A 23774-nucleotide genomic window follows, 5' to 3' on the forward strand; every position below is an offset into this window, starting at 1 on the left:
CGACTCTCTGTGTTGCTTAGGGCATATTTCCCATTGTCCTTATACAGTATATTTTCCAAAGATTCTCTGGCTGATATTCAAAATGATTAAAGTGGGCGGAAGTCTTAAAACACTTGATTGAACAGAATGAACAAAATTAGAAAGAATACACTGTATAGAAACACGGGTTCAAGAGGCAAAGCCAACAAGGGAAATCTCGCCTCGCCAATCTACTACATTTCTTTGCTGGGGTCGATAAAGGTGAACCGGTTGATTTTATGGGCTCCTTTTACTAAGCCGCGTTAGGGCTTTAACGCCCGAAATAGTGCATGCTACAATGCCGCGCGCGCCTGACGCTAATGCCAGCATTCAGCTGGAGTTAGTGGGCGCTAATCTGCGTACGCTAAAAACGCTAGTGCACCTCGGTAAAAGGAACTCTATGTATCTGCATTTTCAAAAGACATTTGACTCATGAAAGAATCCTGAGGAAATTTAGAAAGTCTTGGGATAGGAGATTATTAGGAGCATTTTTATCCTCTCCCATATGGACTACTGCAATGCGCATCTAAATGGGATCACTATTTAAAATCACTTGGAAAATCAATAGACAGAACTAGATATAACAGATATCCTTGAATCCTCACAATCTGAAATCTCTACACTTCTTCTGACCTTTGTTTTTTAACAAGACAAAGAAGCACTTCTTCGCCTATTCTTTAGGACTGAGAACGTTGAATATATTGTCTGCTCTGTGCTCAGTGAGCCTTTTGTAAAATAGGGAATTAGGCAACTTCTTAAGTTTGAAAGTCCTAAATAAAATGTAAATAAAGAAGGACAAGAGGGAATATGAGGTGAAACTTGCCAAAAGGAAACAGGAAATCTATAAATGAGATAATTGTTGTTCCATTAGATGACAAGGGTTAAAAGGGAGATAAAGCCATAGGAGAAAAAAAAATAAATTAATTCTTTTCTTTGATCTTTATGGTGGAGCATTATTTGTAGGTGATGATTCAGAGGAACTGAATAAAACTAATGTGAAAATGGAAGGATAGTTAAAACAAATTGTTAGACTGATAAACAACAAATTACCAGGACATGATGGTATTATTTTCAGCAATATTATTTTCAACAATAGTTTAGAAGTTGTGAATACCATCATGTCCTGGCAATTTGTTGCTATTCAGTCTAACAATCATACATTGAGTAAGAACTACCCGATGTTCAGGCTGGTTTCAAAAAAGGTCAAGGAACAAGAGACATTACTTCCAACGTTAGATGGATATTGGAGAAGAGCAAAGAATACCAAAAGCCCCTACACTTTTGCTTCATCGACTACAGCAAAGTTTTTGACTGTGTGGAGAACACTAGCACAAATGGGAATGCCCGAACACACAACTCAGTTGAAAAAGAGCTTCTACGAAAATCAAGAAGCTGCAGTGAGACCAGAATATGACAGCAGTGATTGGTTTCCAATAAGACAAGGATGCATCTTGTCACCTTACCTGTTCAACTTGTACGGTGAAGCCATCTTCAGAAAAGCAAATTTGGAAGAAGAGAGCGTTGCTTTCAAAGTTAACCTGCGCTATGCAGATGATACAACACTCATCACCAGCAACAAAGAAGACATGCTGAAAGTGATCACATGGGATTAGAACTTAATAAACAAGACAAAAATCATGAACATGGAAAATGATGAAGATTCTGAGTTTAAAAGAGATAGGGTAGAAGTTGTAAAGGATTTCAATCTCCTGGGATCTGTTGTAAACAAAGATTCAACTAGCAGGAAAGAAATACTTTGCAGAATAGCACTTGGTTACTCTTCAATAAAAGCTCTCGACATATTATTCAAAGACAAGGAAATAACACTTCAAACAAAGATCAGACTTGTCCATGCACTCATTTTCTCAGTGGTCAATTACAGATGCGACAGCTGGACACTATGTAAACAAGACAGAAAGAAGACTGACTCATTTGAGCTTTGGTGTTGGAGAAGGATTTTATGTGGAAGAGATCAAACCGGCTATATCACTAGAAGCCCAAATGATGACGTTTCAACTGACTAATTTTGGTCACACTGTCAGAAGAGAAAAATTATTGGAGAAGGACATCATGTTTGGAAAGATCAAAGGAACCAGGCGCCAAGGACGACCTGCAATCAGATGGCTAGACATGTTGAAAACAACCATGGGGATGACACTGGAGGATCTTTCCGGACTAGATCTCTATAATTCATCAAGTCGCTAGGACTTGAGCACGAGTCGATGACACCTAACATTCTGGAGAAGGATGCTGGAATTATTGTGGACAATATGTTGAACTGCTTAGCTCAGTGCATGTAGCCATCTCAACAGCAAAAAGGAAGTTAGGGATTATTTGGAAAGGAATGAAGAGTAAAATGGAGAACTTTGAAAGTTGAAAAATGCATACATAATGTGAAATGATAACTCTGTTCACTAACATACATGGCTGCAAGGGGCTCAGTGGCATGAGATATGGCAAAGTGAACCTTAGTAGGGAGTCAGAGGCTCTATGGCTGTGAGTTTGAATGATTGAGTGTGAGGGGTGTGTGAGAATATTATTCTATGAAATATTCTACATACTTCTCTCCTCTCCACTCCTTCCTGCCCTCCATAATCCTCTCTACCCTCTTCTAACCCCTTCCTCTGTAATGTCGCCTAGAGCCTAGGTATGTGCGACGCACAAATGGAAGAAATAAATAAATAAAATAAAATAAATTAGGTCTATCTTCAGAGTATAGGTTTGTATTGTGAAGATGTGTGAGATTAGGGACTGTGAGTTTGGGGTGTGGGTAGGATGTGAGAATATGTATGGATATTTTGTCCATCTCCTCCATGAATTCTCCTCTTCCCTCTTGCTCTTATTTCATCCCTCCTCCTCATCTCTTCCCCCGTCCCTCTCCCTTGCATCTTTCTTTTGCATTCTATCTATTCACATCCTCCATTCTCTTCACCCTCAAACTCTTTCTCCCCAAATTCTGTACCCTTTGTACTTTATTTTCACCACTCCTCCGTCTCCTCTCCCCATTCTAACTTTCTTCTCCTTCACCTTCCCTCTCTTCATCCCTCTTCCCCTTTCCAATCTTTTTCCTGTAGTTTGTAAATCTTCTTGTCAAACTGGGAATATATGTTGCAGTCAGTGGAAAAGTGCATTCCTGAGTATGGATGCATGCAGTCGAGCCCTGTGGCTGTGATCTGTCAAAGGGTGCTGGTCCTGAAAGAATGACTTCTACCCCACAGATGTCAAAAAGGACACCCACCAAATAATCCTCACATATATTTTCATCCCTCCCACTATGAAAATCACATCCCTGCATCCAAAGTATATTTGCTCTGAACCCCACCCCCACTCCAACCCAATAAACCAGAAATTTCAAGCTCCTTCACTGCAGAGTTGGCCCATTTATGCCCTCCCTCCAATACTGCTAGGAGCCCTTTGGTCAAAATGGAGAAGAAGCGATCCATAGTCTTTCCTAAATGGTGCCAGTTGACTCAAGGATACACATGTGGTGTTGTGCCTCAAGGTTCTGTTCTTGGGCCTGTTCTTTTTAACATTTTTATAAATGATATTGCTGAAAGGTTGTCGGGTAAAATTTGCCGCTTTGCGGATGATACCAAAATCTGCAATAGAGTAAACACGCTGGATGGTGTGAATAATATGAAGAAAGACCTGGCGAAGCTTGAAGAATGGTCTGCAATTTGGCAGCTAAAATTTAATGCTAAGAAATGCAAGGTCATGCATTTGGGCTGCAAAAACTAGAGGGAACGGTACAGATTAGGGAGTGAAGAGCTTATGTGCACGACAGAAGAGCGGGACTTGGGTGGGATTGTATGTGATGATCTTAAGGTGCCAAACAGGTTGAAAAGTTGATGGCGAAAGCTAGAAGGATGCTAGGTGGCATAGGGACAGGTATGGCCAGTAGGAAAAAGGAGGTATTGATGCCTCTGTATAAGACTCTGTTGAGAACTCATTTAGACTATTGAGTACAATTCTGGAGGCTGCACCTTCAAAAAGATATAAAAAGGATGGAGTTGGTCCAGAGGAAGGCTACTAAAATGATGTGTGGTCTTCGTCATAAGGAGTATGGGGACAGACTTAAAGATCTCAATCTGTATACTTTGAAGGAAAGGTGGAAGAGAGGAGATATGATAGAGACGTTTAGATACCTACGTAATGTAAATTTGCATGAGTCGAGTCTCTTTCATTTGAAAGGAAGCTCTGGAATGAGAGGGCATAGGATGAAGTTAAGAGGTGACAGGTTCTGGAGTAATCTAAGGAAATACTTTTTTACAGAAAGGGTGGTAGATGTGTGGAACAGTCTCCCAGCAAAGGTGGTGGAGACAGAGACTGTGTCTGAATTCAAAAGGGCCTGGGATAGGCAGGTGGGATCTCAGAGAGAGAAAGAGATAATGGTTACTGTGGATGGGCAGCTCGATGACCTCACAATGCAGGTGCACAGAGCCTTAGCCTATAGGAAGAGGAGATGCAAATGTTAAGGCCTTAGCCAATAGGGAGAGGGGAAATATGATGAGACGTAATGTAAATGAGTCTCTTACATTTGAAAGGAAGCTCTGCAATGAGAGGGCATAGGATGAAGTCAAGAGGTGATAGGCTCCGGAGTAATCTGAGGAAAGACTTTTTTACAGACAGGGTGTTAGATGCGTGGAACAGTTGCTCGGAAGAGGTGGTGGAGACAGAGACTGTGTCTGAATTCAAGAAAGTGTGGGATAGGCACGTGGGATCTCGTAGAGAGCAGAAGAGATAATGGTTACTGCGGATGGGCAGACTGGATGGGCCAATTGGCCTTTATCTGCCATTATGTTTCTATGTTTCTTAAAGTGAACATCAGATCAGGCAGCACCATTTAATTTAGTTTAATATATCCAGTTTATATCTCCACTAAGGTTTAAAGTACAAATCAAATTTTAAAAAAACCACATAAAATTATCACACTCTACCATACCCAGCATGCAATACCATGATTCAAAATAGCAAATCAATATTCTGAAATATCTTAGCAATAACATAAATATCTCTGTCCTTATATCTCCACCTCACTTCTTTATCCCTTCTAACTTTTAAGTAATGAAATTAAAAAAACAACCCCCTACATAAAATCACCATCTTCAAAGTAAGAATTAGTATTGAATAGATGATCAAACTTCAACCTACTATTAATATCCTCATTAAAATGGGAATTATATGTCGCCCAGTGTGAGTACACCATAAAATGAATCGCCTACAAAAAGAAGATTATATAGTCTCAAAGGGTCAGCAGGACAGGTTTTTTCATAGCCCAGGGACTCCATCAGGTAAGGGGAGGTGGCCAGTGCTGGGAGATATAGTTTTTGGTATATTGTGTTGAGTTGAAGGCTTTGTTTATTGCTTATTCAAGCTTATATCCCACTGCTAATGACTGGAACAGTCAGATCTCAGCGGTTTACCTTAGCTTTCCAATGGTGTCACAAAGCGTGGGCTTCTGTAGTGGTGTAACAAAACAGAGCTAATTACATGGGCTGTTGACGTGGTGTTATAATGCATCCTCCTGATCTAATCTCATATCACATCCACCCTATGCCTATCCACACAGCCCCTCTCAAACCATATATAAACCAAACTAAAATCTAACTGTAAATATAGAATATAAACATAAGATATAAAATATGCCCCCTCCCCCCCAATTTAAGCTATAACAAAGCAAGACCAACTAAACCAAAAACCAGAGCGGTGAATCTGCTTGGAGAGACTATTTGGTGGTAGTGATGGGAGTGCTTTTTTTGTCACTGATAGGGAAAGATTGAGGTGGGAGAAGTCGCTTGGGGGCTGCTGACCCTTTAGGGATGGGGAGCTGGAGAACATAGGCAGACATGACAGCCTGCCTATGTATTTGGGGGAAAGTTTGACTTGTGAGAGAGAAAGTCATATTCAAAAGTCTACTGCAGATTACAAGGTTCATCACAATCTCTTCTTAAGCCTTTTCGAGATTAATGACCGCTTTGCATGCATTCTCATGTGAACCAGCTCATTAATATTCTTCTCACATTGGGCAAGTTGTTCTTTTTTTCTCCCTCTATTTAGAAGTGAACATGTGAGTGCTGGTGGCACGTGGGATCGTTTAGAGAGACGAGGAGATAGTGGACGCTGCAGATGAGCAAACTGGATGGGCCATTTAGCCTTTATCTGCCATCATGTTTCTATGTTTCTGTATACTCAAGAGAAAAAAAACATCCAACAATATCTTCAGCACTATGGACTCCATAGTTCCAGGAACCCCCGCGAATCCTGAAAAACCGCGAATACGGTTTTCAGCGGGGGAGACAGGAGAGGGCAGCAGGAGAGAGCAGCCGGAGTGCCGGCGAGTGAAGGGAATCACTCACGGTATGCTCCGACTGCCTCTTCCTGCACTAAAGTCGGACCTCACCAATCAGGAGCTGCGTGTCCAGCGATTGTCCACATTGTCCAAAGTTCGGGCGGTCTCCATCAAGGGCTGAGCACTTCTCTAGTGACTGTCCAGCGATTTTGTTCCATATTTTCCTGACAGAACAAAAAAGATCTGGACTAAGGGGCTGATTGTAGAAGTGGTTCCTGCCGTGAGTCAATCACTGACAGGTGCCGCTTCCTAGGCGCTGGGAATTTAGGCCAGAGTTTCATAGGCAAACATTTTGGGCGCCTAGGGCTATATCAGAATCACGGCCAGCAGCACATAGTGACGCTGAAGACTGGCGCCATGCCCCTTTCTGGGCTTTGGTGTCACTATACGCCACTAGTTGCCAGGGAGGTAGGCACCAGTTGGGGAGGGCACTTAGCAGTGGCTATTTGGGGGGTGGGGGTTAATCACCTTTTAATTGGTTTAAAGCAACACAGTCAATTATCACATCGTTTATCACCAATTAAGTTAAGTAGCGGCAGGATGCCTACGGCCGTCTCCCTTTTGGCGGTATGACGGGAACCTGGCCCTCGATGGAGACGGCCCCAACTTTGTTGGCTGGGCTTTTCAGCGGCTCCCCCTCGAATGTGCAGCATTTTTTTGAAGAATTCTTAGAAAACCAAAAAAACTCTGTGGAATGACGATGTTCCTAAATGGACTTTATTTGAAAGTGTCAAAGTTCCAAAGGTACACTGAAATCATCAACATAAGAGCCTTAAAGGACCTACTCCGGTAGGGATACAGGACCCAACACGGTCCGCGTTTCGACAAAAAGTCTTCTTCAGGGGTCCCTGGGGGTCCTATAAAGGTGAGTACGTGGGAGACAATTGTGTGGTGAGCCGGAAGTGAGACACTGCTTGTGTATGCAACATTCTAGAGCTCAGTCTGTGATGTCATAATGCCTGATTCCACCAATGCCTAAGCTCCGTCCTCATCTGCGCAAGCCTCAAACACTTTAAAATCATAAGTAGCAAAGAACAAAAGGAATTGACCCAAAATATCCACAAAGAAGAAAATCCAGAGAAAACCAAAAAAACTCTGTGGAGTGACGATGTTCCTAAATGGACTTTATTTGAAAGTGTCACAGTTCCAAAGGTACACTGAAATCATCCACATAAAATAATTCCATCCACATAAAAGTAAATCATCCACATAAGAGCCTTAAAGGACCTAGTCCGCTAGGGATACAGGACCCAACAAAGTCCGCGTTTCGACAAAAAGTCTTCTTCAGGGGTCCCTGGGGGTCCTATAAAGGTGAGTACGTGGGAGACAATTGTGTGGTGAGCCGGAAGTGAGACACTGCTTGCATTTGCAATGGAAAAAAAGAAGACTTTTTGTCGAAACGCTGACCGTGTTGGGTCCTGTATCCCTAGCGGACTAGGTCCTTTAAGGCTCTTATGTGGATGATTTTTATGTGGATGGAATTATTTTATGTGGATGATTTCAGTGTACCTTTGGAACTTTGACACTTTCAAATAAAGTCCATTTAGGAACATCGTCACTCCACAGAGTTTTTTTGGTTTTCTCTGGACTTTCTTCTTTGTGGATATTTTGGGGTCAATTCCTCTTGGTTTTTGCTTGAAGAATTCTTAAGCGCCGATATTTTTGGATCGACTTTTGATACCGTACTCTCCATTTAGGGCTCTCAGATCAATACAACAAAATTTACTAACTATTCCTTCTCTAAAAATAATAGGGACCAGGAGATCTACCATTTTCTCAGTCATAGCTCCTCAGCTATGGAACAATTTACCACTGTACCTACGTAATAAACCATCCTTAGAAATATTCAAGTGCTCTTTAAAAAGCTTTCTGTATAAGGATGCATTCAATACATAGACAGCTTAACCTCACAAATATAAAATCTTCAGATCCTAATGGATTTTATGTGATCCCATTCTATATGTTCCTCCCTAAATGTTTTTTATATTTTTTTTTTAATTAAATACTGTAGTCCATCCTATTTACCCTTTTTGTATCAGTTTGTATTAGAACTTATATGATTTGTATGTAATGTCATATTTTGTCCACCCTTTCTTTTATTTTTTATGCATTGGAAAATTGTTATACGCATTGAAATATATGATACTGCGTAGATAACAAATCTTATTAAACTTGAAACTTGAAGCCGTGTGAGTGAAACAGTTCGGCCACCGTTGGGAATAAGTCAAGCACCTTACTATCAATATTTGGCTGCATAGTTGGGAATCTGAGTAAATTAATAACAATTGAAAATATTTTAAAAAGTTTCTGTTGAACGAGGATTTTTTTGATGAATGATCATAGTTCCATTTAAAGTATCTTTAAAAATGTTGAGTCCAGGGTGTTTGAGGTCTTTTCCCCTCATTTTATGAATTTGACCATTACAATATAGGACATTAGATTTGAGTATTCATCCCACTTTAGGGGTTTTTATTATATATCAGTGTATTTCCCTTATTGCTTTTTGAATCACATAGGGATAAAAGCCATTTGCATGCTTAAGTGTATAGAATACTGCCCCCACGCTCGTCACTTATGCGTGAAAATAATAGCCACACCCTTGCTGTTATTCTCCGTATAATCCTCGCGAGCAAGTGGTTTAATACATAGGCAGCGGACCACTATTTCGTTTTGAGGGGCCCAGAGGCTCCTCCCTAGCCCCAGCAGGATCCTGTGGCACGACCTCTCTCTTCAGCTCCAGACTCCCCCACCTGCCTTCCCCAGTCGTTGGAAACCGGATGCCGGGCTTGATGGCAATTCTTAAGTTCTTAAATGTCCTTCTTATGACTGGGATAGCCATGCAGACGATCACTCGCAATTGGAAAAATTATGATCGCCTTAATTTTCCTTTCTGGTGGGCAAATTTATGCTTAGGATGTAGCTAAGAGAAGATGAATGCTGATATATTAGGGCATGGTAATGCATTTAAATTGGTGTGAGGCCCCTTGAAGTCACTTCATCATAATTGTCTCTTATTTTTACTTTTAGGGAATTTCTATACACATGCAGGGTAGGGTGGAAAGTTGGGTGGGGAGAGGGTTATTTCTTTGTTTATATATACATGCATAAGTAATAGTAGGGGGGGTTATTCTTCATGTAATTTTATTGATTTAAAAGAACTGCTTCCTGTTATGGCTACTGGATGTATAGTGCTCTGCACTTTTTACTGATTTGAAAATTAATAAAGATTAATAATATTTAAAAAAATGTAGTTGCACCAGTGCTGACTTACCCTAGTATTGTAGAAGAAAGACCCTCAACAAGAGGAATTACAACCGAAAACACACCTTAGTTAACCACAGTCACAAATACAGTAGGACGCCAATTATCCAAACTCTGATTATCTAGATCAGTGTTCTTCAACCACCGGTCCACGGACCATTGCCGGTCCACAGAAATTTCCTGCTGGTCCACAGGGCCAGCACGTGCATCAGGCCCAAAACAGTGTTCTTCAACCTCCGGTCCACGGTGCGATCGATGCGGCATTCTCTTTGAGCCAGCTCCCTCTTCCTCACTGATTCAGTGCACAAAGCCACGGGCAGCGGCTCCTACGGGCATCCTGCGCCTGAACCGGAAGCCTTCTCTCTGACGTTGCAACATCAGAGGGAAGGCTTCCAGATGAGGCGCAGAACATGCAAGGTGCAATTAGTACTATTATGGGGGCGGGGTCTGGGGTGGAGATTGGGTAGAGATGGGCGGGGTCTGGCCCACGACTTAGCCCCGTGTTCTTCAACCACCGGTCCACAAAATAATTCTTTTATTTCTGCTGGTCCATAGATGTGAAAAGGTTGAAAAACACTGATCTAGATGTTCAATTATCTGTGCTGCTTCTGTTCTTTATTTTTAAAAATTTTTTTATTCACAATCAACAAATACCTCCCCCTTTTACTAAACCTTGATAGCGGTTATTAGCGCAGGGAGCCACGCTGAATGCTCCGCCCTGCTCCTGGCGCTCAAAGAGTTCTTATGAGCGTTGGGAGCAGCGCGGAGCATTCAGAGCAGCTCCCTGTGCTAATAACCGCTATTGCATTTTAATAAAAGGTCTTTTTTTAACATTTATTGCTAAAAGCAAAAAAAAAAATAACACTTAACATGTGATGTTCAAAGTGTGTGCTTTTTGCAAAAAAGAAATGCTCATTCATCTAAATTTTCTATTATCCGGAATGCTCTCTGCTGAAATTAGTCTGGATAATTGGCATCCTACTATATATAAAAAAAGATACATATTAAGAGCTTTTGGAAAAAAATAAAAAATTGTCCCTCTTTTTACAAAATTGTAGTGCGTTTTTTAACAGCAACCACAGTGGTAACAGCTCCAACACTCATAGGAATTCTATGAGCGTCCCAGTTCTTACCGCCATGACCGGCGCTAATAACTGCACTACAGTTTTGTAAAAAGGGGGAGGTGTTAATCTGTCTAATACTTAGTGGTAAGGGATTCCACACATTATCCTGATATGCAAAGATAAACTCAAATTGTTTCTTCCTGGAGACGTTCTTCGCAGGAGGGAAATTACATTGCAAACACTTGAATACTTGTGAAGCAGATGAAAGCAATGTACTGTCACTGATCAGGAGAATTTTCATAGATTGATTTAAAAACGACATAAACTATTTTAACTTTCACCTAGGTCTAATAGGCAGCCAATGCAATTGTTTTCAACAACGGAGATGCCCTGCCACAGTTCTTTTGACAACAGATTAACCTAGCGAACGTAGTCCGAAACGACTGGTTCACAATTTATCAGTAGCTCCATCAGAAACAGAATTGCAGTAGTCTAGATAAGGAAGAATTGTTGACTGTGCAAGACTCCCCAAATTACTGGGACTTGACAACTCTCAACCGCCTCAACCTGAAAAAAATTTCCTTGACATAGGGCTCCTTTTACTACGCCGCGTTGGGGCATTAACGCGCGGAATGGCGCGTGCTAAATTGCCGCGCGCTGGACGCTAATGCTAGCATTGATTTGGCGTTAGTTCTAGCCGCGTAGCGTGGGTTTAGCGCGTGTTGAAATGCTCCGTGCGCTAAAAACACAAACGCACCTTAGTAAATGGAGCCCATAGTCTTTATCTGGTATCCAAACCCAAGTTTATAATAATAATAACTTTATTTTTCTATACCGCCATAGTCAAACTGACTTCTAGGCGGTTCACATAGAAAGAAGGCTGGACAATCAGCGAATTGCACAATGTAAGAAGAAGGAAGTTGCATAATAATTAGGGAAGGAATACATGAGAGAAAGAAATTACATAATGCATTGGGGTTATAAGGGGAAAGAATATCTGAGAGAGGTCATCTGATCAGGCAAGGAATTTGTCAAATAAAGTGGTTTTAATTGATTTTTGGAATGTGTTGTAGGTCTGTCTGGCTTTATTTATGTGGTTTCCCAGCCAGGATTGCTGTCTGTTTGCTTGGAACAAGTTTAGAATCATCAGTAATCGCAAGTAGCCTCAAACTGCCTTCAGTCTTCAAACCCTCATCTTAAGTTCTCAGCTTAAATTCTTTCATAATTGCCTATCCAGACGATCTGTGTCTCTAATTTGTTAAGTTTAAGAAAATGATTAAAATCCAAAATACCTATCTTTGCAATACTTTGGGCTCCTTTTACGAAGGTGTGCTAGCGTTTTTAGCGTACTGTGGCGGTGCCGGTACCCGTGGTTGTAGTAGGTACGGCCCACGCTCACGTTCGCGCTGCTCTGACGTGCTTCCCTAGATCCATAGGTTCCTCAGTAGCTAACTGGTTGGCCAAAGGGTCAGTGTCAGGCTCTTGCATTTCCCAGTCCTGGGACTCAGGAGCACATTCGGGAGGGACCCTTCCCTGGGCTGGTTCAGGATAGACTGCCTTCCTCCTCTTTAGAGCAGCCTCTAAAGTACTCAGACGAACCTGCCCTGCTCTCTGAGGGGGCGGAGTTGCCTGCAGAGTTTGCCTGGTTTGTCTTGGCTTCCTCATTACTTGTTTCAGCTGGGAGTTTGCAGGGGGGGGGGAGGTCCCTCTCAAGCTGTTGTGAGCTGTTCTGCTCCAACTCCTCTCCTCCCTGGAGATCAGCCAAATCTGAGCTAAAGGGAAAGGTAGGCTTCTCCCTATGACTGGTCACAACCCTATCGCATTGATTAGCCCCTCTGATGGCAGGGCTAGGTTTCAACCGAGCCACAGCTGGCAAACGCTGAGCTACGGGCTTAGGGTTGTGACAGTACGCACCGGATTGGCGCGTGCTATAGCACATGCTAGCTGAAAATCTACCGCCTGCTCAAAAGGAGGTGGTAGCGGCTAGCGCGCGGGGCAATTTACCGCGAGCTATTCCACGCGTTAAGGCCCAAGCCCTTTGTTCTATGTGTGTCAAAGTGCCCTGAAACATATCTGAAACTAGAAGCAGCAGAAATGCGTCATCTGTGCGCGAAAAAAACCAGAAGCGCCTGAACCTGAGAACACAAAGCCTAAAGCTCTCATATACACGAGGGATCTTCAAAAAGTTTTTGCACTTTTATTTATTTTTTTTAAACTCTATCCCGCCTCTTCTACGAAACTGCGCTAGCAGTTTCTAGCATGGGGCACCGCGCTGGATGGCCCGCGCTGCTCCCGACGCTCACAGAGTTCCTAAGGGGCGTCGAGAGCAGCGCGGGCCATTCAGCGCGGCTCTCTGCGCTAGAAACTGCTAGCGCAGTTTCGTAGGAGAGGGGGTATTTGTTAAGGCCCTCCTTTCCAAAGCCCTGCTAGCGTTTTTAGTGCCAGCCGTGACGGTAAGAAATCTGATGCTCGTAGAGCGCTGCAGTTCTTACCACCGCGACCGGCACTATCAACGCTAGCACGGCTTTGTAAAGGGGGGGGAGGGAATATCTCAAAAGCAAATGACATCACTTTTTTACATAATTACCCTGTTTTGCGATACATTTTTCCCAGCGTCCCTCTATCGCACCCTCTAACCGCTTCTCTCGTCTCATTTCCTGCAAAAATCTATGAAAGTGCAGAAACTTCGGGCTCCTTTTACTAAGGTACGCTAGCGTTTTTTAGTGCACGCAGGATATTACCCCGCGCGCTACGCGGCTAAAACTCAATGCTGGCGTTAAGGTCTAGCGCGCGGGGCAATTTAGCGCATGCTATTCCGCGCATTAATGCCCTTAACGCAGCTTAGTAAAAGGAGCTCTTTGTGAAGAACCCTTGTATGCGAAATAAAAGTAGGTGACAACGGTGACCCCTGCAGGACACCACAGAATGAATTCTAAGGGTCAGACATAATACTGTAAGTTACATGCTAAAATGCCACATGTAGGCACCAGTCGTAGACAGGCATAACCACTAAGTCCTCCAACAGCAATGCTGCCAGTAGTAATTAAGAACATAAGAATTGCCATACTGGGGCAGACTGAAGGTCCATCAAGCCCAGTTTCCAACAGTGGCCAACCCAGGTCCCAAATATCTGGCAGAAACCTAAAGAGTAGCAACATTCCAGACCTGAGATTGTGATGTCATAATGCCTCATTCCACCAATGTCTGAGAGCCAACCTCATCAGTGATGTCACAATGGCTTGATTGTCCTATACTTGGCTCACATAAGAACAGAAGAGCTGCCATACTGGGGCAGACTGAAGGTCCATCAAGCCCAGTTTCCAACAGTGGCCAACCCAGGTCCCAAATATCTGGCAGAAACCTAAAGAGTAGCAACATTCCAGACCTGAGATTGTGATGTCATAATGCCTCATTCCACCAATGTCTGAGAGCCAACCTCATCAGTGATGTCACAATGGCTTGATTGTCCTATACTTGGCTCACATAAGAACAGAAGAGCTGCCATACTGGGGCAGACTGAAGGTCCATCAAGCCCAGTTTCCAACAGTGGCCAACCCAGGTCCCAAATATCTGGCAGAAACCTAAAGAGTAGCAACATTCCAGAGCTGAGATTGTGATGTCATAATGCCTCATTCCACCAATGTCTGAGAGCCAACCTCATCAGTGATGTCACAATGGCTTGATTGTCCTATACTTGGCTCACATAAGAACAGAAGAGCTGCCATACTGGGGCAGACTGAAGGTCCATCAAGCCCAGTTTCCAACAGTGGCCAACCCAGGTCCCAAATATCTGGCAGAAACCTAAAGAGTAGCAACATTCCAGACCTGAGATTGTGATGTCATAATGCCTCATTCCACCAATGTCTGAGAGCCAACCTCATCAGTGATGTCACAATGGCTTGATTGTCCTATACTTGGCTCACATAAGAACAGAAGAGCTGCCATACTGGGGCAGACTGAAGGTCCATCAAGCCCAGTTTCCAACAGTGGCCAACCCAGGTCCCAAATATCTGGCAGAAACCTAAAGAGTAGCAACATTCCAGACCTGAGATTGTGATGTCATAATGCCTCATTCCACCAATGTCTGAGAGCCAACCTCATCAGTGATGTCACAATGGCTTGATTGTCCTATACTTGGCTCACATAAGAACAGAAGAGCTGCCATACTGGGGCAGACTGAAGGTCCATCAAGCCCAGTGTCCTGTTTCAAACAGTGGCCAACCCAGGACCCAAGTACCTGGCAGAAACCTAAAGAGTAGCAACATTCCAGAGCTGAGATTGTGATGTCATAATGCCTCATTCCACCAATGTCTGAGAGCCAACCTCATCAGTGATGTCACAATGGCTTGATTGTCCTATACTTGGCTCACATAAGAACAGAAGAGCTGCCATACTGGGGCAGACTGAAGGTCCATCAAGCCCAGTTTCCAACAGTGGCCAACCCAGGTCCCAAATATCTGGCAGAAACCTAAAGAGTAGCAACATTCCAGACCTGAGATTGTGATGTCATAATGCCTCATTCCACCAATGTCTGAGAGCCAACCTCATCAGTGATGTCACAATGGCTTGATTGTCCTATACTTGGCTCACATAAGAACAGAAGAGCTGCCATACTGGGGCAGACTGAAGGTCCATCAAGCCCAGTGTCCTGTTTCAAACAGTGGCCAACCCAGGACCCAAGTACCTGGCAGAAACCTAAAGAGTAGCAACATTCCAGAGCTGAGATTGTGATGTCATAATGCCTCATTCCACCAATGTCTGAGAGCCAACCTCATCAGTGATGTCACAATGGCTTGATTGTCCTATACTTGGCTCACATAAGAACAGAAGAGCTGCCATACTGGGACAGACCGAAGGTCCATCAAGCCCAGTCTCCTGTTTCCACCAGTGGCCAACCCAGGTCCTAAGTAGTAAAATAGACTGCATTTTCAATCACGAGACAGGCAGGATCCCTGGAGTCCTGCAGGGCTTGTCTCTCACTACTGAAAACGTGATGGTGGGAAACAGCACTTTTCACCCACCCCCCTCTCTTATCCCGCTGGCAGAACTGTAAGTGGAGTGTCCGTCCCTTCATGGAGGGGCCCCATTGGAAAGTGCCTGGCTTTCAAATGAATGTGATAAAAATCAGAGATTCTGAATATTAATTGAACAGATTACGTTGAAACTAGCCTTAAATGCAATCGGGCACAAGGGTGAAGTAGATATCTGGGGGATGAATTTAACAGCCAACCCAGGTCATTTGAATTAAGCAAACTTTTTCCTCTAGTGAAATACAGATTGGAGGAATGAGATAGGAAGGATCTAACACAGGGGTAGGGAACTCCGGTCCTCGAGAGCCGTATTCCAGTCGGGTTTTCAGGATTTCCACAATGAATATGCATGAGATCTATTTGCATGGACTGCTTTCAATGCATATTCATTGGGGAAATCCTGAAAACCCGACTGGAATACGGCTCTCGAGGACCCTAGTTCCCTACCCCTGGGTTATAAGACCGAAAACTCATCTCTCCAGGCGCCGCACTGATGACTAGGCTGAGATTAAATGTGCAGGGCTTCCCCGTTAGCCTGGCCTAGCTTCAGCGCCCCCTCCCGGCCTGCCTGTTGCCATCAGGTGAGCCGGACCGGGCTCTCGGGCTCCTGGAAAACTTTCAGGCTTCAAATCCAACTAAAACCGCGAAAGAGCCAAACCCCTTTTTCGTTTGAAATCAGATCTAGACGAAAAGGGGACCTTAAGTCAGATCTAAGGACTAAAACGGGGAAATACAGGTCCCAAAAGTCCACTTAAAATCCGTTTCAACGGGAAAATAAATATCCTGTAAGCCCTGCAGAGCATGAGTGCACTCAAAGGTCTCTGGGGAAGGGAAGAGGAACGGACAATGATCGATATTAGCAGGATTTTTCATTTAAACAGGAACGGAGCTAGATTGTCTCAAAAATGGGTCCTTTTCCGTTTCTCTCCCCACCTGGGGGTTTCCTTATCACAGAGAATGAAGAAGACGCTTATCTGTCCCTCGCTCCTTCCTCAGTACCTTCTATGGGGGTGATGGGGGGGGGGGGGTTCACAGGAAATAAGTCAACTGAAGAGAGGGTACAGGAGAAAAACAATAAGGGGGAGTGAAAAAGATTGGGAGCAGGACAGAAGGAGGGGTTGAAGAGAGTCAAGGGTTTCTTGCTGTAGGTTGCCGCTCACTCTATGTGGACGCAGCCCAACAAACTTATATGCGCGTGGCATGCTCCCCCTCCACCCCCCCCCCCCCTTCCCCAACATGAACACAGAAAACAACCGCGTTCAACCACCAGAGAAGACTCGAGAAGGAGGGAGAAGTTTGGAAAGCATCTGATGAGAGATCCCCGTCTGCAAAAGGCAGTGACTCGAGTGCAAATCCAGACCCAGGTCTAAATGATGCATCCCGGTCTGAGACCGAACAGCGCCTCCTCCGGTGAAATTCCTGCAAGGGAACTTGCCGCGCGTTCAGATTGCGGCTCTGCAGAGACAGAACTCGGGGGGTTCGAGAGAGACAGCTCGGGACAGGCTGACAGCAGAGAGCGGGGGGAGGGGGTGGGTGGAGGGGGGCAGAGGCTCACACAGCCGGGTGCTAACAAAAGCTGGTGATGCCATGAGACAGGAGCAGGGAGATAAAACATTACAATACAAGCACAGGCATAGAGAGACCGACGGCAGCCGAAACAGGGAAGAGACAACCGACACGGGTTATTCATTACAGCTGAAAAGAATTTACCTGCCGTCGTGGTCCCGATTTCACCAGCTCCAAGAGCATGAAAAAAGTCACCAGTAGTAGAGAGCCCATCTGTGAGAGAGCCCCAGAGCAGAATGTCTGTGCCAATGAGAGAGAGAGAGAGAAGCAAGAGGCAGAAGGTGTATGAATGAGAAAGATAGTGTGCCCGAGATGGAAAGAGGGATGGAGAGAGTCGGGGAGGGGGGGGGGGAAGAGGCAAGACGCAGCGTGTGTGTTTGTGAATGGGAGAGGGGGGGGGGGGGAGTTGGGAGAGAGTCAAGGAGAGTGGCAAGGAGTAGAGAGTGTGTGTGTGGCAAGGGGCAGACTGTTTATATGAATGGAAAAGAGTGTGCCAGAGAATGAAAGAGGGATGGAAAGTGTGGGAGGAGAGATAGGACCAGTGTGTGTGTGTGTTTGTGAATGAGAGAGTATGTGGAGAGAGGGGAGAGAGTCTGAGAGAGGGAGAAAGAAATTGGGAAGGAGCGATGTATGAATGAGAGAGAGTATCAGAGAGGGATGGAGAGAGAGGGGCAAGGAGCAATGCGTGAGAATGAGGACGAGAGTGTGTAGAGTGAAGGAAGGAGGGGGAAAGTCTGAGAAAAGGAGAAGAGAGAGGCAAGGAGCAGAGTGAAAACATCTGCCAAGGAGGGAGAAAAGAGAGTGTCAAGGGGTAGAAAGTGTGGATGAATAAGAGAGAGTGCCAAAGAAGGAGAGTTGGAAGGAGAGAGAGTCAGAGGGGAGGGAGAGAGTGACAAGGAGCCATGTGTGCGTGCGAATGAGAAAGGGAGCGTGGGGAGAGGAGGGAGAGAGTGTCAGAAAGTGAGAAGAGAGAGTCACAAGGAGCAGTGCGTGTGCCCATGAGGGGAAGGGGGAGAAAGAAACAGACTGAAATCAGAGGGTGAAAGAGTGGCAGAAAGAGAAGACTGGATGGAATCAGGGTAGAGACCTTGTATGGAAGAAGTGACAGAGAGGGAGAGGGAACTGGAGAGCGATGAATAGAGACAGGCCCCAAAAACAATGTGACAGGGACTAAAAGGAGAAAGCATACGACTCACAGAGAAAGCAATGCACACAGAGGCAGGAATAAAACACCAGTTACTCTCATTAGCTAACAATTTCTGAGTGGTAGTTCAAGGTGAATTACATTCTGGTGCAGTTAGGGAAGGAGGAATAAAGTACTGTAGGTGGGGGAGGGGAGTACACACAAGGATATATTGGGACAGACCAAAGGCCCATCAAGCCCAGAATCCTGTTTCCAACAGTGGCCAACCCAGGTCCCAAGTACCTGGCAGAAACCCAAAGAGTAGCAACATTCCAGAGTTGATATTGTGATGTCATAATGCCTCATTCCACCAATGCCTAAGAGCCAACCTCATCAGTGATGTCACAATAGCTTCATTATCCTATACTTGGTTCATATAAGAATCAGAGGATGAATGGACACAACCACTGACCCTCAAGTCTTCTATTGAAGGACTGAGGTTGAGAGAGACACTAATGAATGATATGGGATGGTTTCCCGTGGTACTGGGACAGACCAAGAGTCCATCAAGCACAGCATCCTGTTTCCAATAGTAGCCAACCCAGGTCACAAGGTAGAAACCCAAAGAGTAGCAACATTCCAGAGCTGAGATTGTGATGTCATAATGCCTCATTCCACCAATGCCTAAGAGCCAACCTCGTCAGTGATGTTGCAATGGCTTGATTGTCCTAGACTTGGCTCACATAAGAACATCAGAATAGCCGTACTGGGTCAAACCGAAGGTCCATCTAGCCCAGTATCCTGTTTCCAAAAGTGGCCAATCCAGGTCCCAAGTACCTGCCAGAAACCCAAAAGGAGCAACATTCCAGAGATGAGACTGTGATGTCATAATGCCTCATTCCACCAATGCCTAAGAGCCAAACTCATCAGTGATGTCACAATAGCTTCATTATCCTAGACTTGGCTCACATAAGAACATCAGAATAGCCATACTGGGACAGACTGAAGGTCCATCAAACCCAGTATCTGTTTCAAACAGTGGCTAACCCAGTTCCCAAGTAGTAAAACGGATTTTATGCTGCTTATCCTAGGAACAAGAAGTGGATTTCCCCAAAGCCATCTCAATAGTAGCTTATGGACTTCTCTTTTAGGAAATTATCCAAATCTTTTTTTAAACACTGCTAAGCAAACTAATTTCACCACATTCTCTGGCAATGAATTTCATGTCGTGTGAAGAAATATTTTGACTGGTTTGTTTTAAATCTACTACTTAGTAGCTTCTTTGCATACTCCCTAGTCCTAGTATTTTTGTAAAGAGTAAACAGGTGAGTCACATCTACCCTTTTCACTCCACTCAGTATTTTATTGATTTATTCAGTTTTCTACACTGTTCTCCCAAGTACTCAAGCATTTTTCCCTGACTGTCGCAGGGGGCTCACAATCTATCTAATATACCTGGGGGGGGGGGATTAAGTGATTTACCCAGGGTCATAAGGAGCAGTGTGGGTTTGAACCCACAACCCCCTGGGTGCTGAGGCTTTAGCTTTAACCACTGCACCACACACTTCCCTTTTAGAAACCTCTATCATATCCCTCTTGAGCCGTCTCTTCTCCAAGCTGAAGAGCCCTAGCCACTTTAGCCTCTCCTTGTAGGGAAGTCGTCCCAAACCTTTTATCATTTTCGTCACCTTTCTCTGTACCTTTTCTAATTCCGCTATATCTTTTTTGAAATACGGCGACCAAAACTGCACACAGTATTCAAGCTGTGGCCGAGGGCATTATCTAATCCAATCTAGTCATAAGAACATAAGCAGTGCCTCCGCCGGGTCAGACCATAGGTCCATCCTGCCCAGCAGTCCGCTCCCGCGGCGGCCCAAACAGGTCACGACCTGTCTGAATCACCAGAAGGGGCCCCCTTGCCACCTTGGCTTCTCATTAAAGTCCTATCTTCCCATCAAAGTCCTCACCCTCTGGTCTTGCCCATGCACGACCTGGTTGGCTTTCTATACTTGTGTTACATCCCAGCTCCTCCCTCAGTATCCCACGATCCCTTTATCCCTCAGGAATCCGTCCAATCCCTGTTTGAATCCCTGTACCGTACTCTGCCTGATCACTTCCTCCGGTAGCGCATTCCAAGTGTCCACGACCCTCTGGGTGAAGAAAAACTTCCTTGCATTTGTTTTGAACCTATCTCCCTTCAGTTTCTCCGAATGCCCCCTCGTACCTGTTGTCCCCCTCAGTCTGAAGAATCTGTCCCTATCCACCCTCTCTATGCCCCTCATGATCTTGAAGGTCTCTATCATATCTCCCCTGAGCCTCCTCTTTTCCAGAGAGAAGAGCCCCAGCCTATCCAACCTCTACGATTTATATACCGGGTCATCTCCCAATGGAGCTCAACTCGGTTCACAGGTAATTAAGACTAGAGTACATAAGAAGTGCATATGAGAAATAAGAGCTGTGTTATTATCATTTCATTGATACTGTAGTTAAGCAGTTTAAATATGGTGTGAACAGCAGAGTTTTCAGGGCTTTACAAAATTGTTGTAGCTGGCCTATCAGTCTAATAGAGTCAGGAAGTCCATTCCAAATCTCTACCAACATGAAGACAAGAGATTGACTAAGCTTCCCAGCAGATTTAATTCCCTTAAAGGAGGGGAAAGGTAGCGTATATCTCTGTATACTCCTCGAATTACAAGATCTAAAGGTATTCCAATATAAGAGGACTAAAGGATCAACTATTCCATAGAGAAGCTTGAAGATTTTGCATGCACATTTAAATTGGATCCTAAAGTGGACTGGGAGCCAGTGAAGCTTTCTCAACAGAGGATAAACATGATCGTACTTTCGTTTCCTGAAAATAACCTTAGCTGCCGTACTTTGCATTAACTGAAGTCGTTTTAGACTGCCCTACTTAATGCCCAGATAAACGGAATTACAGTGGTCAAGCACAGTGGATTGTACCAACAGTAAAAAATGTTCTGGATGGAAAAATGATCTAACTTTCTTCAACATACGCAGGCTGAAAAACACTTTTTTTGTCAAAGAATTTATCTGTTCGTGAAATGTAAGTGATGAGTTCCAGGATTCTGGAAGAAAAATCTAGATGTAGTGAAATACCTGTTTTCAGTATAACAGAGGAAGGGAGTTTTTCTAATCTTGGCCCAACCCAAAGCAGTTTGGTTTTAGCAACGTTTAATTTCATTTGGATGGACAATGCCCACATTTGAAGTTTAGAAATGCAGCAATCCATACTAGAAACCCAATTTGATGAGATTGGGATCGCCTTCCAATAAAATGAAAATATCGTCTGGGTAAGTGAATATAGTCTCTGCTGATGTGAGACAGAAGTTTTTCAGAGCAGTCATATATACATTGAACAGAATTGGCGACAAAGGAGAGCCCTGTGATGTCTCACAGGACCGCAGCGATAGGAATTTACTAAACCAATTTTCATCTTTTGTTTTCCATTCCTTTCCTGGTAATTCCTACTACTGTTTATCATTTCTATAGCGCTGAAAGGCGTACGCATCACTGTACACGTAGCGTGCAAAAGACCTTCAATGATTTCCCCCAAAGACAGGAGAGACTCAGCTTCAGGACTGAAATGCAGAGATCAAACTCCTGCTTTGTGCAGAGCATCTGTTCGACATTCAAAGCTACGTCAAGGGCTGAAAAGCCCAGAGCTATTTTCTCCCACGCTCTTAGAACGCATTCTCACAGGGAAAGCATGTGAGGAGGGAAAAAAGATGGCGGATGAAGACTGAAATGACCCATCCAATCCACCTAGCAAGGTTTTTCATGCAGGTTACCTTCCCTCTCCCCATACGATTCTTCTGTGGATATACTGTATATATATATTGCAAACAGCTGGTTCTCCGTAATAGCTTATTTTAAATATTCCTCTACAAGAAATGATTTCAGACATTTATGAAACGTGAGCCTATGTAAGCAGTTGTTTAACTTATAATGGAATCATGTTCCAATATTGAGCTGCCTAATAAATAATTCTCTTCAAATTTTATTTATTTAAAAATGTATACACTGCCTAAACCCAGGCGGTTTTCAAAAGACATACAAAAAATTAAAAGGCAATACCTCTTACATACAGTAACAGCTGTCTGAACACCTGCACTTCTGTCTGACTGGCAACATGTTTGCTTAAATGCGCTGACAAATAATTGTGTTTTTTTCAATAGCCTTTTAAAACTAGCACGGTCAGCACTTACACGTAATTGGCCTGGCAAGGCATTCCAAAGTTTCAGCCCTGGTACCGAAAACATAGAAGCTCTGGTATCTGTATAATGCACTTTTAACTCTGTCCGCTGACAACCTCATCCCATTTTCTGACCTTCATGCTCTCCCTGGTCAATATATCTGCAATAAATTTTTGAAAGCATGCCGGGGCAGAGTGAACTATTGACAGCACTTTGCACTGCACTCTTTGATGTATAGGAAGCATAGTTTTTTTCAAAATAGGCGTTATGTGTGCCATCAAAGAAATACCAATCATAATAATAATAATAACAGCTTATATACCGCAATACCGTGAAGTTCTATGCGGTTTACAAAGATTAAGCAAAGGTACAAATTGATTGACTAAGAGGGGAGGAAGAAAGAGGGTTAATAGGACAGAAAATCCATTTTTGAGGAGAGAGTGATCAATAGAACAAGTTAATCGCTATAGAGGGGAGAGAGAAGAGAGGATCAGTTGTCTAGATACTTTAGGAACAGGTGTGTTTTCAGACGTTTCCTAAATTCCTCATAAGTAGTGGGCGAAAGCAATTGTTCTAGGTCTTTACCCCATGATGCTGCTTGGTGCGAGAGAAGATGTTCATGGTGTTTTTTCAGTTTACAACCTCTCACTGGGGGGGAAACGAAGTTGGAATGTGAGCTTCTCTTGTGTCTGTTGGCTGAGAAGACGAAAAGATCAGTTATATATTTAGGGGCAAGTCCGTGTAGTGCTTTGAAGCAGAAGCAGGCAAATTTAAACTTTACGCGCGCCTCCATTGGCAGCCAATGCAGCTGCCGGTAGTAGGGTGTCACGTGGTCAAACTTCCTCAGCCCAAAGATCAGTTTGACCGGTACATTTTGCATCAATTGTAAACGCTGCTAAATAGGCGATGTTACAGTAGTCAAGTAGACTCAGTACGAGGGATTGGACTAGGGTTCTGAATGCCGCTGTATTGAAATAAGCTTTAATGGATCTGAGTTTCTGAGTTTCCAGAGAGTGAAAAATCCCTTTCTGATCAAGGAGTCCACCTGGTCTCTCATGATTAGGCACTGATCCAAAGTTACACCTAGTATAATCAGCCTAGCAGTAGAATTCACCAGTAGCTGCAAGGTCTTGCTCTTTGTTTTAGCCA

General features: G+C 43.9%; 1 protein-coding gene across 1 annotated transcript in view; it reads right to left on the minus strand.

The window, feature by feature from the left end:
- Positions 1-17551, minus strand: part of GLP1R (glucagon like peptide 1 receptor) — a 245924-nt gene extending 228373 nt beyond the window's left edge. Inside the window, exon 1 of the mRNA XM_033935380.1 lies at positions 17433-17551. Coding sequence (XP_033791271.1) covers positions 17433-17501 — 69 coding nt within the window. The 5' untranslated portion in view covers positions 17502-17551. The remainder of the gene's footprint in view (positions 1-17432) is intronic.
- Positions 17552-23774: the final 6223 nt, after the last annotated feature.

This window comes from Geotrypetes seraphini, chromosome 3, assembly GCF_902459505.1.
Source record: "Geotrypetes seraphini chromosome 3, aGeoSer1.1, whole genome shotgun sequence".
Taxonomy (NCBI): Eukaryota; Metazoa; Chordata; class Amphibia; order Gymnophiona; family Dermophiidae; genus Geotrypetes; species Geotrypetes seraphini.